General features: G+C 44.3%; 1 protein-coding gene across 4 annotated transcripts in view; it reads left to right on the plus strand.

Annotated features, from left to right (window-relative positions):
- RHBDF2 (rhomboid 5 homolog 2) overlaps positions 1-21,626 on the plus strand; it is a 138,414-nt gene that overhangs the window by 88,049 nt on the left and 28,739 nt on the right. For all 4 annotated transcript variants that reach the window (XM_029600422.1, XM_029600423.1, XM_029600424.1 and 1 more), the window contains 2 exons: positions 9,019-9,152; positions 21,347-21,542. In XM_029600422.1, coding sequence (XP_029456282.1) covers positions 9,019-9,152; positions 21,347-21,542 — 330 coding nt within the window. The remainder of the gene's footprint in view (positions 1-9,018; positions 9,153-21,346; positions 21,543-21,626) is intronic.

Raw genomic sequence — 21,626 nt, forward strand, 5'->3', positions numbered from 1 at the left:
CCTCTCAACCCCTCTCCTTTCACTGAAGAAACCTGGCTCTGGGAGGTCAGGACCCCCTCTTAGTGAAACACACAGCCCTTGTAGGCAAAGGCCACATGATGCCATTTTGGAAAATGGCTGCCACCCAGGCGGGTTTCTGGGGATTGGGGATGGGACAGTCCACTGTCCCATCCCCAATCTATGTTTTTCATTAGGATGGGTTTTCATTGGGAAAGTTTTCAGTGAAGGGGAGGGATTAGAGGCAGCGTTTCTGCCATTGCTTACATTTTTCTTTTTTTTAACCACAAAAGTGGGGGGCGGCGGAATTCGGTGACAGGTGGCCCCTTTTTAAGGCAAGGCTGTGGGTGCATTAGAACGTGCATTAATGTCCCAATGCACATGTGGGGAATTAGCTACAACTCCTGTGTTGTAGCTAATTTCAAATCAAATGTGAATTTAGCAATAAGCTGCACCATTGGATTAGTATACTCTAGGGCGGTAATGAGCTCATTAGCATGCATTTACATGTTAATGAGTTCAATTGTCTTGCAGTGCTGCAGCTCACATAATAAAAGATATTTGAAATATCTAGCATTAGCCCATTTACCATGTGAAAAACAGTTGTTTTTTCATGCCTTAAATGGCCTAATGCAACTTAGTGAATGAGGTCATAAAATATGTAAATTTGGCATTCTTTAAAAACAATTGCATTTAGCAGATTACACCAAATAACATAACCATTGAGAGGACCAATTACCTTCACTCACTCCTCTTATGTCCATTCCCTCCTGTTTGTAGAGTAAACACACTCATTTGAGTCCAACTTTTGATTTTATACACAAACTATAAGATTTAATTCTATCCACCTGCTTACCCGGATGTAGCAAACTGAATATTCAATGTTAGGTAACAATTTCGGCAGCAGGAGTGAGTGTATCTTAGGAATGTTCATGGCTGGAATTTTTCTTTTTGGGGGTTTTTTTTTTAAATTTGTTTCATGTGGTTTTGATTTTTCATTTGATTTAGTTTTTGTTCATTTCGGAAAAGAGCAAACAAATAAATATATACAAATCTTTTCAGGGTTTGAGGCCATTTGCGATTCGTTTGAGGGTTGAGAGATCAGGTGGAAGACCCTAGAGGGGAGTTGTGGGTTGCATTTAGGAGTCTATATGCATATCTACCAAAAGAGGGTAAATCTCAGCTGGGCAGACTGGATGGGTGAATTTTGGTGTTTATCTGCTGCTAATTACTATATTCATTGTACCAGAAATAACATAAGTATGTAGTGAAAATGTTCTTCCTCCATAGCTTATTAAACACTGATGTAGTACTTAAAAGATGTGTTGTATCAATTTATAAGAGGAGTAGTTTATGGTGTTGGTTTTGGGGAACGGGGGAGGGGTTTACCCAGCAGCTTCTTCCTGCTCCTTTGTACATCCAGCTCAGTTGGAACCAGGGCTGGGATCCTGGCATCATTAGCCTTCATTCACAAAAGAACTACCTGGAGAATTTCTCTCTATTTTGTATGCCCCTACCCCCCCCCCCCCCCCCCCCGAAACAGCATACTTAGCCTGGTCATTGTAAGGACTGTTCTTGTTCAGGGGACATTCATCAGAGCTCCTTCCAGTACCCCTGCAGTCATGGGCTCGAATTCCATCCAGTAGGTGTCACCTGTGCGCAGTGACCATGACGCCTTACCCCCTCCAGGGACTGTAAGCACCATTTCCTCAGCAAAAGAGGTTGAAGTGTTGTGTTTTTTTTGGGGGGTGGTATGCTTGGTTTAGGGGTGGCTGAGTAATTTTGACATCCTTCAAAGACTGCAAGTTAAGCTGTGCTCCCATGTTAAAGGAAGTAGTTTAACATTTTGTTAATTCAAATATGACATGTATGCTTTAAGACAGCTGAGTGCTGCCTTTTATAACACGCATGGCACACAGAACTATGCAAGGCTAATTGATGCCTAGGGAATAAATGTTGAATGTAATTTGGGAATGGGAAGTCATTGGCTTTGAGGAGCTTTAAACTGTTCGGTATTCTTGATATGTCTATATGGACTCTTCATTAAACAAAAATACAGCAAGCTGGCAGCGTGCTGTTCATGTTGGAAGATGGCTCTCCTACGTGCCCTAGCCTTTGATTATTTTTCTTATGGTTAAGCACAAGGTCAAAGCCCACCCTCATCCAAATGTTGGATTGCCCCCAGGATCCCTGAAGGGCTTTGTAGCTTTGGCACTGCAGCAGAGAGATTGCCATATCTAAGCCTGTTTTTGGTTCCGGGCAGTTCAGAGTCTAATGCAACCCTGAGTCCGTAAATGCTGCAATCTGCAAAATGCTGCAATCTGCAAAATGCTGCAATCTGCAAAATGCTCTCATTCATCCACAATTCTCTCCCCCGTCTCTGACTACAGAGCTGATGATGCTGCAGCAGGTGAGGGTTTGCAGGAACCTTGTGAGTGGCCAACCTGCCAGGCTTGGGCCTGGGCCAGGATTCCCCAGCTTGCTGGTACGCAGCCAATGCATGGTGTTGGTATGTTGGCGGAAACTTCTGGAAGGAGCCAAGTAGTACTCTGCAGCAAAGGCACCTGAAGTCTGGCAAGTGTGTGGCAGCTAGCGGAAAGGAGATTTCGGTTCTGGACACTTGCAAACCTCTTCGTGTGTTTCTGCTCTGAACATTTTATTAATACCATATGTTTCTTCAACATCTCTTAGCAGTTTGGAAGCCATTGAGAAAAATGTACCCCCTAAAGAAACTAATAGGGTCATTCATCAAAATGCGTTACGACGATAATCGTGTTATCGCCTGGCGCAAATGCAAATTTTTAGGAGGGGCAGGATTGGGGAAGGGTTTGGGCGAGATTAATTAACATGAAGGGCAATATCTCACTGTGCGATAGCATAATGCATGTTATCACACGGTTTTAACACTGGAAATAACTATACCTTTTTTTCCTGTTGTTAAGCTGTGAAATATGCCCAAAATGACCGAAACACAATTTGAGATAAATTTTTCAAATTGCATTTCGGCCATTTTTGGGCTTGAGATAGGGGAGGGGAGTGCAGTAGAGAGAAAGCGAGAGAGCCTCTGGGGAAGACTTCACAGTATCCACCTAGTTATATGACTATAGCTCGAAGTGAGGTGTTGGTGGTGATTTAGGGGCCAGTTTTACTTGCAGAGTGAAACGTAGAACTGCACAGTACACCTCTGTGAAGATTTGACATCATTTAGAGTGAGAAGTCTCACAAAAATGATATTTCTACAATGTTCTCTTGCCCTAACATGATGGACTCTGTAACAGGGTACCATTGAGCTGGGCGAGATAACATAGTAGAAATCTCTCGGGGACTCCCAGTGCTTCTGCCCCTACAGAAACTCGTCATTTCAGACATCTCGGCCCTCGGGAAATTCTCAGTCCTTTCAGAGCAGACAACCAAAAAGAGGAACTGGTTTGGGCTCAGGTTCGACCCAAACTTCCCAATGAAGTTTGGCTGACCCATCCACGGGACGAGGAGATAGTCAGCCCCCTATCCCTCTTCTGTCAGAGGTGGGTCAAGATCATATCAGACAAATGGGTACTGGACATCATATATAAGAACATGCCATATTGGGTCAGACCAAGGGTCTATCAAGCCCAGCATGCTGTTTCCAACAGTGGCCAATCCAGGCTATAAGTACTCTAAAACTAAGTATATCCCATGCTACTGATGCTAGTAATAGCAGTGGCTATTTTCTAAGTCAGCTTGATTAATAGCAGGTAATGGATTTCTCCAAGAACTTATCCAAACCTTTTTTTAAACCCAGCTACACTAACTGCACTAACCACATCCCCTGGCAACAAATTCCAGAGTTTAATTATGCGTTGAGTGGAAAAGAACTTTCTCTGATTAGCTTTAAATGTGCTCCATGCTAACTTCATGGAGTGCTCTAGAATTTCACAGCATCCCTTGGGACATGTTCATATTATCACTTTGCCACTCCCAGCAAAAAACTGGCAGTGGACTCCACGTTGATAAGGCTCCTCAGTTTGAGGGCTATATCCCCAGTACCTATACCACAGGAAAATACGGGGCGTTATTCCATCTATTTCACCACCCCATCCTGGATCTCAAGAGCATCAATAGTCATTACGGATAATTCACTTCTACATGGAAACTCTTCACTCTGTCATATTGGCTGTACAACCAGTAGAGTTCTTAACATCCTTGGCCCTCTTGGAGGCCTACCTTCATATCCCATTCCATCAAGACCACCAGCATTTCCTACACTTTATGGTACTGGGCCGGGTGTTGCCCTTCGGCCTGGCAACTGCCCCCAGAACATTCTCCAAAATTGTGGTCATAGCGTCGGCACTGAGGAAAGAAGGAATCCTGGTGCACCCTTACTTAAACAATTGGCTGATCTGTGCAAACTCGTTGGAAGAGAGCCTCCAGGTGACCAGCAGGGTCAGGTCCCTGCTTCAGGAACTCGGTTGGGTCATGAACATGGACAACAGCAGTCTCAAGCCCTCCTAGTCCTTAGAGTACCTGGGAGTCTAGTTCGACACCAACGGACAAGGCCTTCCTCCCTCCCTTGAGGATAAGGAAACTGATGTGCCAAGTGCATCAGTTGATGAACACAATGTGCCCCAAGGTGTGGAGTTATCTCCAGGTTCTCTGCCTGATGTCAACCCTGGAGGTAGTATCATGGGTGAGTGCACACGTGTGGCCACTCCAACGCTCCCTGCTGTCACGTTGGAACCCATTGTCTCAAGACTACTCTAGTCCCCTCCACCTACCGATGGAAGTATGTTCTCGGCTCCAGTGGTGACTCCAGGAAATGCATCTAAGCAAGGGTATAAGCCTGTCCCCACCGAACTAGCTAGTCCTCATGACTGATGCAAGCCTCCTCTGGTGGGGAGCTCACTGTCAGGAATTGACAACCCAGGGGCGATGGACCAGGGAAGAGGCATGCTGGAACACAAACCGCCTGGAAGCCCGAGCTGTTAGATTGGTGTCTGCAATTCAGCCACAGGCTCCAGGGACAAGCAGTCTGTGTGATGTCTGACAACTCAACAACAGTAACCACCAGGGAGGAACCAAAAGCCACCAAGTGTCTCTGGAGATAGACAACCCCCTATGGAATGGGCGGAGTTAAATCTACAAGGGATCCCAGAAGACAAAAACATCAGAGCAGACTTTCTCAGCAGGAAGAGTCTGGATCCAGGGGAATGGATGTTGACTATCTACTAGGAGCTTCCAGCTCCTAGTAGATCGCTGGGGCCTCCCATCCATTGACCTGGCCACATCTCACAATGCGAAGGTCCCCCGATTCTTCAGTTGCAGAAAAGATCAGTGCTCCAGACCTGGCCAGAGGAGGCCTTCCCTCTGTAGCTTCTGCTGGGCAAGGTCATTCGCAAGATCGAACACCACATAGGATTAGTCCTTCTGGTGGCCCTGGATTGGCCTAAACGCCCATGGTATGTGGAGACTTCTGGTGGAGAGCCCCCTATGCCTCTCCCCTACACAGGGACCTTCTCCAACAAGGTCCGATCCTTCATGAGGACCCAACTCTGTTTTGTCTTACGATCTGGCCCTTGAGAGGGCTCACCTGACTAAGCGTGGATATTCGGCGGCTGTAATCACCACCTTGCTCCACATGTGGAAGTTCTTGATGTCCCTGGCATACATGCAGATCTGGAGACTATTTCATGCCTTGTGCCAGGAATGCGGGGTGCCCCCTCGGATGACCAAGGTTCACATGATTCTGGAATTTTTACAGGATGGCCTGAACAAAGGATTGTCCCTCAACTCCTTGAAGGTCCAGGTGGGGGCGCTCTCCTGTTTGAGGCGAGGTGAACGGAGCCCGCCTGTCAACATATCCAGACTTAGCCCATTTCCTAAAAGGAGTTAAACACCTCTGACCATCCTGAAAGTGGCCGGTCTCCCTATGGAACCTCAATCTAGTATTGGACTTCTTAGTAGGGCCTTCCTTTGAGCCGCTGCATGCTTTCTTTATGCTTTATGTTAATGCTGAAGAATGCATTCCTGGTGGCGATATGCTCGGCTCATCGCATCTGTGAACTACAGGCGCTGTCACATTGGGAGCTGTTCCTCCTGTTAACTCCAGGAACATTGCAGCTTCGCACCGTCCCTTCTTGCCAAAGGTAGTCTAGAAGTTTCACCTGAACCTGTCAATTTCCTTACTGTCCCTAGATAGATGCAAGGACTCAGAAGACTACTGCCTCCTACGCCACTTAAACATCAGTAGGCTATTAGTATGGTATCTAGAACTTACAGAACCGGTGCGCAAGACGAACTGCTTGTTTGTTCTTCACAGTGGAAGGAAACAAGACGAAGCAGCTTTGTGAGCTACCATAGCTCACTGGATTAAGGAAGTGTTCACGGGAGCTTATGTAGAGACAGGGAAGCCTTAACCCCTTCAGGTTAAAGCTCATTCCACTAGGGCCCAGGCAGTATCCTGGGCAGAAGCTAAGCTGCTGTCTCCTGTCGACATCTGCCGAGCAGCAACATGGTCTTCCTTGCACACCATCTCCAGGTTCTATCGCCTGAGCATCCAAGCCAGAGAAGACGTAGCCTTTGTAAGGGCGGTACTAACCAGACCATGGGAAGCCTCCCGCCGGTTTGGAAATAGCTTTTGTACATCCCATTGTTCTTGAGTCCATCTGGCTACACGCTAGGAAATGGAGAAATTACGTGCCTGATGATTTTGTTTGTCTTAGTGTAGACAGATGGACTCAGCATCCCACCCATGGCTGCCCATGAACAGTGCCAAGGAATCGCACATGAATCTCTATCCCAAAGAGGTTACGGGTAAGCCATCACCCTATTCCTAGATCTGGGCGTCTGTAATATTGCTGGGATTCTACGCTTAAGTTTGGTTGAGTACAGTTACGGTCACCAGTTTTATTCAAGTTTTTAATCGAATTACTATTGCAAAACTTGAATAAAATTTAATATGTCCACAATGGCTTTTGCAGAGAATACTGAATGGCTGAGGTCACTTCAGGGGTATATCTAGGTTGACATCAGCTTTAAAACCTGACTCAGTCTCCATCTGCTAGCAGGGGAGGACATAACCCATTGGTCCTGAGTCCATCTGTCTGCACTAAGGAAAACAAAATCATCAGGTAAGTAATTTCTCCAACCGCGGGATGCGAAAACTTTACTGCACCACGCGATACTACCCTATACGAAACACTGTTACCGCACGGTGCAGTAATTCTAAAAATTACCCTAAACGCACCCCTTTCTCTTACCATGGGCATTATGCATGTGATCTTATAGTGTTTTGATGAATCTAGAGGCACTTTATAAACTTTGAGAGCTGAAGACAAAGATTATAGCAGAGACTGAGTGTTTCAAAGCAGGGCATAAAAACTCTGAAGACAGCATTATCTTGGGAATCCAGTTACTACAATACAGCAAAAAAGTTGGATGAGGAAGAAAATATGTCAGCTGGACGACAGGTGTTTTGTGATTCTTTTGGACAATACAACGTAGCTTTGAGGCTTAACCCTGAGAATCTGGAGGAAAAAGTGGATTACAAAGTAAAATTCTTCGGTTGACTTGGTTTCCTTAAATGGGAGACCATAGATTTATTCAGGCTCTGCATGTTAAATTTTCAAAATCTAAACAAGAATCTCCTCTACCCATGGCAGATCTGGCTCTTTTTCTGAGTGTAACACTAAAAAAAAAAAAAAATCTAGAAGGTGGAAGATATGTGATGGTTGTGAGTTGCCTCTTTTTTCTGATATTGCCACGAGGATTGCATAGCTTCTGATGGCATCTGCTAGAGACAAAGGCAAGAAACTGTTTTGGTTGCGTTGACTTTTCAAACGGGTAGGAATCAGATTTTGAAAACTTACTTTCAACAAAAGGAAGAGAGGTAGGGGGCTTGGCTTTGGAGGTTGGAAGTACTTCTTGACTGTATAGTGAGGTTGTGGATATAGTTGCAAGATTCATAATATATGAGAAGTCTTTAAAAAAATGTTTTAACTGGCTTGGATCAAATAAAATATATCCACGCTGGTTCAATTAGACAAGGGTGAATCGGATGCTTCTGTTTCATTAATTTGTCTCTCTCATTAAACTTTCTCAGTGTACTATCTGGTTACTTGAATTCCTCTTAATTATTTTGCTAATGCCTAGTTTTGATCAGTTTATCTGTATTGGGGCCTTTCTGTAGGCAGACGTGTTATTGATTGGACATGATGCTTTCTGAGGGGGTTTCTCCCCTTTTTTGGTTAATTTCCATAATTAATGATACACTCGCCTTTTCTGCTTTTAGGTAAAACTGCTGAGGTAGATCTTTAAAAAGTACGCGCGCACGTACTTTTGTTCAGGCAACCGGGGCGAACAAAAGTACACCGGGGTGAACAAAAGTACAGCGTAGCCATGCGTATCTTATAAAATCTGGGGTCGGCGCGCGCAAGGCTGCACAAAATCGGCAGCCTGCGCACGCCGAGCCACGCAGCCTGCCTCCGTTCCCGCCACGTCCCCCCACCTTCCCCTCCCTTCCCTTACCTAACCCACCCCTCTGCCCTACCTAAATCCCCCCCACTACCTTTGTTGGGCAAGTTACGCCTGCTTCAAGCAGGCGTAACTTGCGCGCACCGCCTCGCATCCCCCGGCACAGGCCCCAGTGCCGAGGGACTCTGGACCGCCTGCCTCTGAACCGTTGCCACGCCCCCTCCCGCCCCTTTTATGAAGCCCCGGGTCTTACGCGCATCCCGGGGCTTTGTGCGTGCCGGCGGCCTATGCAAAATAGGCCGCCGGCACACGAGTGCCCTGTGCGCGTAAATCCGGAAGGATTTACGCGCGCAGGGCTTTTAAAATCTTTACAAGTTTCTATAAAACTTTAAAATCTTTACAAGTTTCTATAAAACTTGTAAAGAGAAAAAAATACAGCAAGCTTGCACATCAAAATTATTTTTTTGGGGGGGGGGGGGAAGGGGGAAGAGAACCAGACCTGTAGAGACGGGCTCGGGCTGACCCAGATTATACTGATGAGGATGCCTTGTGGGTTTCTTTTCTCTCTCTTAGCCTTTGAACAAACCGGTGTATCAGAAGAGTGTGAGCCTACAAGAGCCGCGGGAGAGGAGGGGCAACGAGAGCGCATCGGCTGAGAAGCGCCCCGGCTTCCACCGCCAGACTTCCCTGTCTCAGAGCATTCGAAGGTAGGTGGTTGCAGAAAGAAAGGGTCTGTAATCGCTCAGAGTGGAGAAGAGGCCAGTATCTGCATGGGAAAGTCTCTGGTTTGGCAGACTCTTCGTCAGGGGGACAAAAAAAATGATCAAATATCATTCTGAATTCAAATGGCGTAGAAGAGGAACAGATGATCCTTTTTTTTTTTGCATTTTATTTATTTAAACTTTTCTTGTATGTCAAAATCCACATTCAGTGTGGATAACAATATAAGCGTTCATAAACATGCAACACAAACAACCCATAAAATCAGCATCAAAAAATGAAAACCAACACAAACTTGTAACTTAATGATACATACTCTTATTCCCTCAAAAGCTCGTACAAACAAATTAGCATTCTCTTGCTCATGAAAAATTAGATCCCTTTTTTTCACTACGAATGCTATCCAGCATAATAAAAGCCTTTCTTGTCTCCTGCAGTTTAACCTTCTGTATTGAAGGAACCGTGTACAAATTAGCAGGAGCAAATCGTAATTGTCTTGCTACGTTGTTAACGCCTTATGCACCTAGGAGACCATATATCCTTACTAGGGGCTTCGCCCCTGCCAGCTTTGCTGGCCAATCCTGCCAGTGGGCTCTCCGCTCCAGACTCCATGTTCATGCCTCAGCAGAAAATGCAAGGAATGGCTGGGTAGGGCAAGCGTCCTTAATGAAAGGAAGGCAAGGAGAGAGCTGGAGAATTCTCAAGCCTGCCCATCCTTCATTTTCTTTTCCCCCCCCCCCCTTGTGTGGATGTTAAAGGAACTCCCCAAAAAGAGAGAGAATTGCATGGCAATGTGAAAATGTGTGTGTTATGACTCAGCAGATGGATGTGTACATCACTGGATCTTGTACTTACTTTGGGGGTGGAGGAACAGGGGTTAGGTTTCTGGAGATATTCAATGGGAAAGACAGGGGTAAGTGTGTCAGCAGGCTTGCGGTGGGTGCATGAACGTGGGAAGGTTGGGATGTGTGGGATGTAAATGTGTGTGCACTCCCCCCCCCCCCCCTACACTTTTCACCATTATCCTCCTACCACTCTTCCCAACCTGTATAGGAATGGGTGTGTTTGTGTGTGTGTGTATGTGTGTGTTAGGTGTGAGAAGTGGATGTGTAAGTGGTATCAGGAGGCATGGCGTGATGGTATAAGGGGACCCACCCCTTTTTTTCCGCCCTCCTTCCCTTTCCTCTGCTGTGACTGTGTGTGTGAGAGTGCATACTTTTTCTCTCTCCCCCACTCCACTCCCCATTCCCCCTCCCCCCTGCTCCGCCATGTGTGTATGCATGTGTTGGAGAGAGGTGAGAGTGAGGGTGTGTATGCTGGGGCATGGATTTGTTTTTTCTTCACCCCCCCCCCCCCCTTTGCAATCTCCACAGACTCTCTCCCTCCACCCATCCATGTGTGTGTGTGTTAGGAGTTGGGGGCATGCAGGTTGCGGGAGTAAGCTGGGTACATATGCCTGGCCTGCACGTGTATGAACTCTCTCCCTCACACTCTATACTTTGCCCTTCCACCCCTCTCCTCCCATCGTGTAGAGGGTTGGGGTGAGTGGCTGGGCATGTGGTGTGGGCAATGTTGGGAGTGTCTGGGGGAAGGGGTTGTAGGGGAATGGGAGCAGTGCACTTCTTCCTTGGACTTTCCACTTTTCTCCCTGCTCCTCCTCTTTGCATGTGTTCTGAGGTTGGAGTAAAGGGTGTGCCAGGGAGGGAGGAATAACACTCCCCTTCTCTCCTCACTTGTGTGTGTAGGGGGAAGTTGGGGGTTGGTGGTGAAAGGATGAATGTATGTGTGTGCGAGAGTGTGTGTGAGGATGGCGGGGGAGTGCATGGGAGAGGCTGAGGGTCAGTGGCATACCGAGGGTCTCCGGCACCTGGGGGCCTATTTCTTTTGTGTGCTTCTCCAGCACCCCCCCCCCCCCCCCCCGCATCCTTGTACTAATGCTTAAGGTTACAGAAAATCAGTGGCATCTCTAGACAGAAGAACTTTGGGGGGGGGGGGCCCAAGATGTCACTTCCTCATCACACCCACCTCCTTCTTTAAAACTGACTAAAAAAAAGAAATAAATAAATAAATAAAAGTCTTAAGGTTCAAAGGGTCTTCTGCGTAAAGCTGGCTAGTTTCATCTTTCTAGTAAAACTACCATTAAAACTATTTGATAGCCTGATTCAACTAATTCTATATGGCTATGAAAGTGAAGTCTGGAATATATAGGAAGGGACAGAATGTCAATACAAATCCTGCACCTCCAGTTCTGTAACTCTGTGCATCCACTGAAATTCCCCCAACAATGGAGCTTGGATGTTTCCCTTACAGCTCATCATACAAAAAAATATTTTCAAATTCTGGTGACACCTCACAGTAATAGCAGCACAAACACCTTCCACTGCCAGACGTGGTATGAACTAACATGAACCCTGCAAAAAAAGACTCAAAATCTATACAGCAAACCTATCATAACATAACAGTAGTAACACCAAGGACTCAAACAACAAGAACCCTACCTGTGAAAAAGCACAGGTAAATATTACACTGGGTCCCAGAATACCAATACACCACCTACTGAGGAAACAAAACAAACTTGATTGCTATAGATCCCTACACAGACACTACATGCTAGCAGAATCTCTCATCTTGGTCACACGTGCAGAGCAGAGACAGACCCTCACCAAATACAGAATAAAGGATCACAAATTAGAACCAGCAACATGCAGACAAAAACTGAAATGGCAAGAAGCCAGACTCTTTGTGTAACAATGGGAAATCAGAACAACTATTCCTCATAAAACAAAGTCAAGAAACATAAAGCATCAATTATAATAGCAAAACAATACTAATAAAAGAATTTTAAAATCACTTTTCCCTGTACGTACCCAGATCAGTCCAGACTCCTGGGTTTTGCCTCCCCTCCAGCAGATGGAGACAGACGTTTTTGAATGACCCTGCCCTATACCTCAAGGTGCCACCTATAGTGCATCAGTATTTCTCGGTCTCCAGCAGATGGTGGAGGTGCAAAATCCTTCCCCCCCCCCCCCCCCCCCGCTCACGTTTCTGTGGGAATCTGAGGTTTCAGTCTTCTAGATCGTCCAGCTCCTCGTCTAGGCAGAACTCTGACAGGCAACAGTCCTGGTCCCAGTCCTTTCAGGGCCAGTGCCTTGGCAGAAATGGTACTTCCCAAACTACGGGAGGAGTTAAGTCCTCCCAATGAGGCAAGGCCGGTTCACTCCTCTGTTCCCAGTAGCAGGGGGCAGGTTGGCTCTGTTTTACGAGGAGTGGACCAAATTAACTTCAGAGCAGTGGGTCCTCCTTATAATAAGACACACGGGTGGGGGCAAGGCCCCCCCCCCACACACACCAGCTCTTGTGCTGCTGATACCTCCATTTAATTTGTTTTTCTTTTATTTCCTTGCACTGATGGGTTCCTGGACACTCCAGCTTTTCCGCTGCTGCTGCTCTGGCCGGCCGCGCACTCCTATAGCCCCTTTCCTACTGCTCTAGGTGAGGTTAATAAATCGCGAATGTGCAGACACATGGCAATGATTGCCCCGAGCCCCTAGTGTTTGTATAACAGAGAGATTATATGCAGTTTTATGAATTATAACTCAATTTAAAAAAAAAAAAGATTGCAACCCAGGCAACCGATGCAGTTTCATAAGTAATGAAGAGGCACTATTCCACTTCTTGGATCCTGTTCCTGCTTCAGTATTTTATATGATTAGTTGCTCCTAAATATAAAGAATTACAATCTATAGTAGTGAAAACTAAAGCCCTACTACTCATACTTGTACTACTACTTCCTTAAAATCTAAACTAGAATTTATTAAAAAACCTTAGCAACGGCTAATGCTGAATAGGTTGGGAGAAAGTGGCCAGACTGGATGGACCAGACTCTCTGCCATTCATCTGTCTCTGCTAGGTCAGTGAGGGGAGTTATTCCTGGAAGGTTCTAGTGACCTTTGGCTTCTGGGATGCATTCATGAGGCATCTGTGGGAGGGTGAGAGATTGCCTTGCCTTATTTTCCCTGACACATGTTGAGAAGAACTTGAAATGTAATATTCTATTATCCCAAAAATATCTTGTAACAGAACTTTTCCTATCTCTGACATAATCGTGCACCATAATGCTTTAATAATATTGCAGTCTATCCTATATACCAACTAAATTCGTGCCAAAACAAATAGATCAAAGAATTGTAGCACAGTTAAAAATAAAAAAAATTAAATAGATAAATGCTGGAAAACTGTTTTTGTTCCTTTTTAGAGTCCAGAGTTATCCTTAACGATTATTTGATTAAAAAAATGTAGCCATTGGTTGATAAAGGATATGTACCAGGTAATTAGGATTGGTAACCTCTGGGGGCAAAGCTTGGACTATCTGGGACAAAAGTAGTTTAAATAGAGATCCACTTTTATAAAATCTGTGTCTATCATGGAGTGGACTGTTCTTTGACTGCCTTGGGGCAAAGACCAGGTCCACCATCCACCTCTCTTGTTTTGTTTTGGATGTTTTTGGTTTTGGGGTTTTTTTTTTTTTAATCTGTGGGTTTTTCAATCTGTACTTTAGAAATTTCTGTGAGTAGAAACTACATGCAGTCACTCGCTCCTGCTTTTTTGTGCAAGTAGAATTTTAACAATTTTTATATTCCGCATCTTCCATGGCAAGCCCAGTGCAGATTATAAATAAAACTTAAAATATCACATTAAATCAAAATAAAACATTTTAAAATCTCAGAACTGCTTAAGTATTTTGATTTATTTTCTGCTTTTCAGGCACTTCAAAGTGAATTACATTCAGAACTCTAGGCATGTCACTATCCCCTGAGGGCTTACCATCTAAGGGCCAGAGTCATTAATGCTTTTTTTCTCCCATTTTGTGTCTGGGGGAAATCCCTTAGTTAATCAGGTACTGAGTCCTGAAGTAATGGAGAGTGAAGTGACTTGCTCAAGGTCACAGGGAGTGAAAATGGGGTTTGAACCCTGGCTTCCCTGGTTGGCAGCCCATGGCTCTAGGCTATTCCTCACCTTTAACTGTTTCCCCCAAAACCCTGATGCAGCTCACGCAACAGACATTCCCCAATGTTTGTACCAACGACATAGGAAGGAGTGGGAAAGAAGTTCTGGAAGCCAAATTTAGGCTCTTAGGTAGAAAGTTAAAACCAGAACCTCCAGGGTAGCATTTTCTGACATGTTCCATGTGTAGGATCCCAGAGGCAGGCAGAACTCTGGAATCTCACTGTGTGGATGAGACAATGGTGCAAGGAAGAGGACTTTAGTTTTGTTAGGACCTGGGGAACATTTCTGGAGAAGGGAGAGCCTGTTTTTGAAAAGATGGCTCCACCTTAACCAGGGTGGAACCAGGCTGCTGGTGCTAACCTTCAAAAAGGGGGGGAGAGAGCAGCTTTTAAACTAGAACAAGGGGGAAAGCACAGTTACTCAGAACTTAGAAGCATATGGTTTGGAGCGAGGTATTTTCAAAGGATACTAAAATAACAGCAGAGTTAGTATGTCCTGATAGAGGGGTTCCAATAAAAGCAGTAGTAGCCCATATACCTATCAGTAAAGAACCACCTGAGTTAACAGATTCCAAAATACCCTTGTCATGTGATAAGTAGATTAATACCAATAAACATACTTTAAAATGTCTGTGTGCTAATGACAGAAATCTAAAAAGTAAAATGGAAGAACTAGAAAGTATAGCACTGAATGAAGAGGTGGACATAATTGCATCTGAGACCTTGTGGAAAGAGGATAACCAACAGAACGCTGCTATATTGGGGTACAAATTATATCATAATGATAGGGTGGATCAACTTGGGTGGGGGGTATGTGCTTTGTTAGGGATGGCAAGAGATCAAATACAAGTAGAATCCGTATGGGTGGAAATTCCACATGTACTGGGGAAGAGTGTAGCGATGGGGGTATACTACCATCCACTACTTGGCCAAAATGAACAGATAATGGGAAGCTAACAAATTTGGCAGTAAGTAATAATGGGAGACTTCAGTTACCGATAGAAAAACGTGTCTATTTATCCACAGAACAACGATCTGAATAACATCAAGGAAAATATGTTGTATCACAATTTTTTGTTTTTTAGGTACTATAATTTTTAACTTGGTATTTCCACACAAATCGTTTATGAATTTGGGACCTTCATAACACCCACAGTGTGCTGCAAGTATATACTTGTATTTCACACCTGTGTGGGTCCTTTTTAATCATAGGTCCATTGGTACAACTTTTGCAAAGTAATTTTTAACTTTTTTTTTACATTTTTCTTAAAACTCAAAGAATTGTACTTCCCTTTGTTCTTTGAGACTGTATCAAAGTCAAGGGTCCTTTGACGCGCGCGTTTCACGAGCCGCTGCTTCAGGGACGTCTCGTGCTGACTCACTCTGCCCGGCACACCTCCAGATACTTCACAGGGTGCTGCTGCGGGGAAATCTCTAGATTCTTATATGTGATGATTTTATAGAGGTCCCTCCGAATAGTTCGGACCTGCCACCATTTCATGACAGGTATGAAATACAAGTATATACTTGCAGCACCGTGGGTGTTATGAAGGTCCCAAATTCATAAATGATTTGTGTGGAAATACAAAGTTAAAAATTATAGTACCTAAAAAACAAAAAATTGTGATACATTGTATTTTCCTTGATGAGACTTCAGTTACCCCAATATTGACTGGGTAAATGTCACATCAGGACATGCCAGGGAGGTAGTTTCTAGATGAAATAAATGACTGCTACATGGTGCAGTTGGTCCAGGAGCCGATGAGAAAGGGAGCTATTTTAGACCTAATTCTTAGCGGAATGCAGGATTTGGTGTGAGAGGTAACGGTGGTGGGGTTGCTCAGCAACAGCGATCATAGTGTGTTCAAATCCGACTTAATGGAAGGACATTAAGTAAATCTACAACTCTAGCATTAAACTTTCAAAAGGGAGATTGATAAAATGAGGAAAGTAATTAGAAAATAAAACTGAAAAGTGCAGCTACAAAGGTTAAGACATTGCTCTGGCATGATCAGTGTTTAAAAATACTGTCTTGGAAGACCAATCCAGATGTTTTGCATGCATTAAAAAAAAAAAATAAATACAAAAGTGGAAGGAAGGCCAAATGACTGCCAGCATGGTTAAAAGGTGAAGTGAAAGAGGCTACTTTAGCCAAAAGAACGTGTTTCAAAAATTGGAAAAAGGATCCACAAGGGAACTGGTTCACAAAGCAATATTCATAATAAAAATAAAATACAAATAAATTCATGACAAAGATTGTATTTTGCATGCTGTCACAGATGATCAGTTTGACTCCTAAGCATTGACAAGTTAGATGTGAAACATTGATAAAGCGGGCTAAAAGAACATTTGAAAAGAAGCTGGCTTTAGAAGCAAAAACTCATAATAAAAACTTATAAAAATATATCCGAAGCAGGAAGCCTGTGAGGGAGTTGATTGGGACTGTTAGATGATCAAGGGTTAAAGGGGTACTAGGGAAGATTATAAGGCCATCATGGAAAGACGGAATGAATTCTTTGCTTCAGTGTTTACTGAAGAGGATGTTGGAGAGAGAGCTGTGCCAGAAACTATATTAATTGGTGATGATTCAGAAGAACTTATATAAATCAGAAAGTGTAATAAGGCGGATTGACAAACTAAAGAGTTGCAAATTGCCTGGACCAGGTGGCATACACCCCAGAATTCTGAAAACTCAAAAATGAAATTTCAGGTCTGTTACTGTTAATCTGTAGCCTATCTTTGGGATTGTCCATCGTTCCTGGAAGATGGCCAATGTAACCTGATCTTTAAAAAAGGCTTCCGGGCGGTCCAGGAAACTATAGTCTGGTGAGCCTAACTTCAATGCTGGAAAAAATTGTGGAAACTATTCTAATGAACAAAATTGCAGAACAAATAGACATGGTTTAATGGGACACTGCCAGCATGGCTTCGCACAAGGTAAATCTTGCCTCACCATTCTGCTACATTTTTTTGAGGAGTTAATAAACATGTAGATAATGATGAGCCGGTGGATATAGTATATTTGGATTTTCAGAAGGCATTTGACAAGGTGCCCCAAGAGAGACTTGAGAAATTAAAAAGTAACAGAATAGGAGGCAATGTCCTATTGTGGATTGCAAACTAGTTAGAAGATAGAAAGCAGAGTAGGACTAAATGGTCAATTTTTTCAGTGGAGAAAGTTTAAACAGTGAAGTGCCTCATGGATCTCTACTGGGACCAGTGCTTTTTAATATATTTGTACATGATCTGGACAGGGGAACAATGAGTGAGATGATCACATTTGCAGACAACACAATTATTCTGAGTTGTTAAATTGTAGTAGGACCTTTTGAAACTGGAAGACTGGACATTTTTAAATAGATGAAATTTAATGTGGACAAGTGCAAAGTGATGCACTTGAGGATAAGTAACCCACACTGTAGCTACAAGATGTTAGGTTCCATATTAGAAGGTACTAGTTGACCTTAGAAGCGTTTTAGTTGACAATGCTCTAAAATCGTTGCTTCGGTGTGCGGTGGCAGTCAAAAAAGCAAACAATGTTAGGAATTATTAGGAAAGAAATGGAGAATAAAACAGCAAATGTCATAATGCCTCTGTATCGCTCCATGGTGAGACTGTGTGCAGTTCTGGTCGCTGCATCTTAAAAAAGATATAGTTGCACTGGAAAAGGTTCAGACAAGGGTGACAAAAATGTTAGAGGATGGAACAGCTCAAGCTAAAGAAGTTAGGGCTGTTCAGCTTAGAGAAGAGTTGGCTGAGGGAGCATATGATAGAGGTCTATAAAATCATGAGTGGAATAGAATGGGTTAAATTTAAATTGGTTATTCTTTCAAAAAATCAAAGGCCAGGGGATGCTCCATGAATCTATAAGTAGCACAATAAAAATAAATCAGAGAAAATTGTTTATAATTCAACACAAAATTAAGCTCTGGAATTCATTGCTGGAGGATGCGGTTAAGACAATTAGCGTAGCTGGGTTTAAAAAAGCTTGGATATGTTCCTGGAGGAGAAGTCCATAAACTGTTGTTAACCAGCTAGACTTAAAGAATAACCACTACTTATCTCTGCACAATAGCAGCATGGGGATTTTACCAGGTACCTGTGACCTGGATTGGCCACTGTTGAAAACAGGGTACTGGGCTTGATGGACCCTCCGTCTGACCCAGCATGGCAAATGCTTATGTTTTTTTTTGTCATTTGTAAAGTGTAATCCTTTGTAGCTGGAATTGATAACAAATAGGCATCTGAGGACCTAATTATCTTGCTTGGTTCTTTCGATCATAATCTATCATCACTATATAAAAGCTTATGTGCAATAGTTAAAATCTTCAACTGCAGCCTCCACTTTACTGGCAGCCAGTAGGTTTGAAAATGCAGTCTACGTGTGATATTTTCTTCCTGCAACCTAACAGTCTCTTCCTTGTGGATAAAAAGTGCATGGCTTGTAGAATAACGTGCAGACTTTTATCCGAGTTGGGAGAGCTGGGGTATGCAGGGTGCCAGGCTGAAATTGCGAGCTTGTGGGGGGGTGATGCAGCAGTGGAAGCGGAGAAGATGGAATGTATCCAAGTCCGTGAGGTTAGCATAAACATGTCCAGACAGAAGATGAGCCTCGGGGTTAACACTTATTGTATTACAGCATGGGTTCCCAGGGCTGAGCTTTAAGTATGAGATAGCAGTGTGGGAGGCGGCATGTCGGGGCCGCCTCATTTCTCATTTGGGGAATGTGTAACCCTGCTACATCATGAAATACAAGAACCGTTTACCATGCCTCTTCTCCTGCCCTGCAGCGAACTCCAGCCGCACAGCTGCGATACAGTTCACTTTTTTATTTTTTGAGTCCATGAGGCCTAGAATGTTAAGGGGGCGTGGCCAAGCGGAGACGGCGATCTCTCATCCTAGATGAGTAAGTGAGGCTGGATACACAAGGCATGGAGCTACCCTAGTCCCAACCAAAGAAGTTTTGTTTTAAAGAGGCTTTTACATGTTGTCTGTCTCTATAGTCTTTTTTTTCCTTATTCCAACTTCTGCTATCCTGATCTGCCCTTGGGATTTCTTCTCTTCAGCTCTCTCAACTCCCCTTTTTCTTTATCTACTTTGCTTTCTCTTTCTTCTGCATCTGGCTTTTTTTTTCTTTTTTTTCTTCCTCCAATCACGCCAATGCCTGGATGCCTGTAAGTATTCTGTGTGGCTTTAGTAACATAAGTTATTTAAGTGTGGTAGGATGTTAAGGAAGAACTGTGAATAGCAACTTAAAAAAAAATAAAATAAAATAAGTTTTTCAGAGAGAATCAAGTCTTTCTTCCTCATACCATATGTCAGGAATTCAGAAGTCCAGATGTTGTAACCCAGTCCCATAGTCTTTTTTTTTTTTTTTTTCATCCTGCTTTTCCAACAAAATGCATATGAGCTGGTTTGAGTCTAATCCGAGGAAGGTGGTATATAAATGTAAAAGAGAGATGTTCGAGGTAGTCTGAACCACCCTAAGGTCCTTTTTAAAGTGTGCTCTGAACTTCTACGTATAACTCGCTCGCTTGGAGTTGGGGGGAAAAGTATTTTAAAAAGCTGTTGATTATGGCTAGATAAAACTTTTTAATTGGGAGGGTGCATGGTGAGGGGAACAGGTGTCTTGAAACTCTAGAAGGAGGGAACTATCTAGATGAACCTTCTTGTTTTTCGGTGGTCTCCAGATATTAAGCTTAGACTCTTATTAGTGCGTTTTTTCTGTATAACTTTGTGTTAGCTTCTCAGCCTATGAACTTTTCCATCAACATTTGCATAGGTGTTGCTATGTGGCGTGTGTGTATTTATATATTTATGTGGTTCGGCCCGGCCAGTAGAGGAGGAGGAGAGCGCTGCTATTCACCACCACCACCTCTGTACAGCCTGACCAGCGCTTTTCCGGGGGGGGGGGGGGGGGAATCAGAGGTTGGTTAAGGGGGGGGGAGGCTTGTAAAATGGGGGGGGGGGGGGAGGTTGTGTTGAACAGGAGGGGGGAATAAAGGGGAAAGAGAGCTTGTGTGAAATGAGGGGGAAATGAGGGGAGGTTTGTGGAATAGGATGGAGACATGAGGAAGCTGGGAGATGAATAAGGGGGGAAAAGTTTTAAGTGAAATGGGATAAGGGGAAGGCGATGGGAGAGGCTAGGCAGATAAGGGAAGAGAAGATGGGATTGATAGAGATTTTGGAGGGGTGATTGGAAAGGGGCTGGGAGACACAATGTATGGTGGCAGGATTGGAGCGAAGGTGAATGTGTGGTAGGGAACAGGGGAATCGGGAGTTGTGGGAAAAATGCTGGAAGAGTGGATGGGGGGTGTATGTATGAGCAGGTGGAAGGGGGAAAATAAAATAACTGGGCTGGAAAAGAGAAGAGACTATGAGGTGGCAAGGATGATAGAGAATAGGCAAGAGGGGGAGCAGAGCTGGGGCCAGGGAAGGGGGAGGGACACTACCCTTGTTTTCTCTATGTAACTCAGGGATGGAGGAGAAGGAGGTGCTGAAATCTGAGTGAAGGAGGGGACTGAAACCTATAGGGAGGAGAAGGAAGTGCCCCAGCCCCCCTCCCTCAGATCTCAGGTTTGCCTTCCTCCTCCCCATCCACAGTCTTTCCTCTTTTTCACTCCTATCTCCAATCCTCCCTTTCTTCCCAGCTCTCCTCATCCAAAGCATTCCTGATCCCTCTTCCCTTCTATCATTCCCTTTTCTAATCCTCTCTGGGTCCTTCATCCTCTCCTCCCTCTGTGCCTCTATCCTCTACTATCCCAGATTCCTCTACCCCCTCCTGCCTAACCTTCCTTCCTTCATTTCCCCCATCTGTGATCTCCTCTCTCCCCAGCCCCAGATCCCTTTCCCTCTACCAAAGAAAAACATTAATGTCCTAAATATTAGACAACTTTTATTTTTATAAAGTTTTAAAAAAAATGCATTTAAATTACAAATTTATGCAAAATGTATACACATTTCGCCACACAAATTGCTGCAGAATCTTTTAAAAATCTGCCACAGGAAACCGCGGGCTCTGATGCTTTAGTTATTGACAATTTATATTCCGCTTATTGCTGGACTTCTGTTCTAGGCAGAAGTTTAATTCACGTGCTGCAACGTGCATAAATAAATGCGGAGTTTCATTATTGGTCAGCTGCGTGCGCTTTGCTTTCTCCCCCCCCCCCCCCCAGGGAAACTGAGAAGTGGTTCGGCGTCAGCAATGACTGGGAGGGAAAGCGACAGCACTGGCAACGCAAGAGTCTGCAGCATTGCAGCCAGAGGTACGGAAAACTCAAGGCCCAGTACCAGCGGGATGCAGAGCTGCCCAGCCAAGAGACTCCATCCTTCCAAGCCTCGGAGTCTCCCGCCACGTGCAAGCTGCCCAAGGTAGAGCTTCTGCCCCCTTCTGTAGCAGTCGGGCCCCTCTTTGTTGACGTTAAATGGCATTCAAACTTCATGTGACCAGACGCT

The sequence above is a fragment of the Rhinatrema bivittatum genome, chromosome 4, assembly GCF_901001135.1.
Source record: "Rhinatrema bivittatum chromosome 4, aRhiBiv1.1, whole genome shotgun sequence".
In the NCBI taxonomy this organism is placed as follows: Eukaryota; Metazoa; Chordata; class Amphibia; order Gymnophiona; family Rhinatrematidae; genus Rhinatrema; species Rhinatrema bivittatum.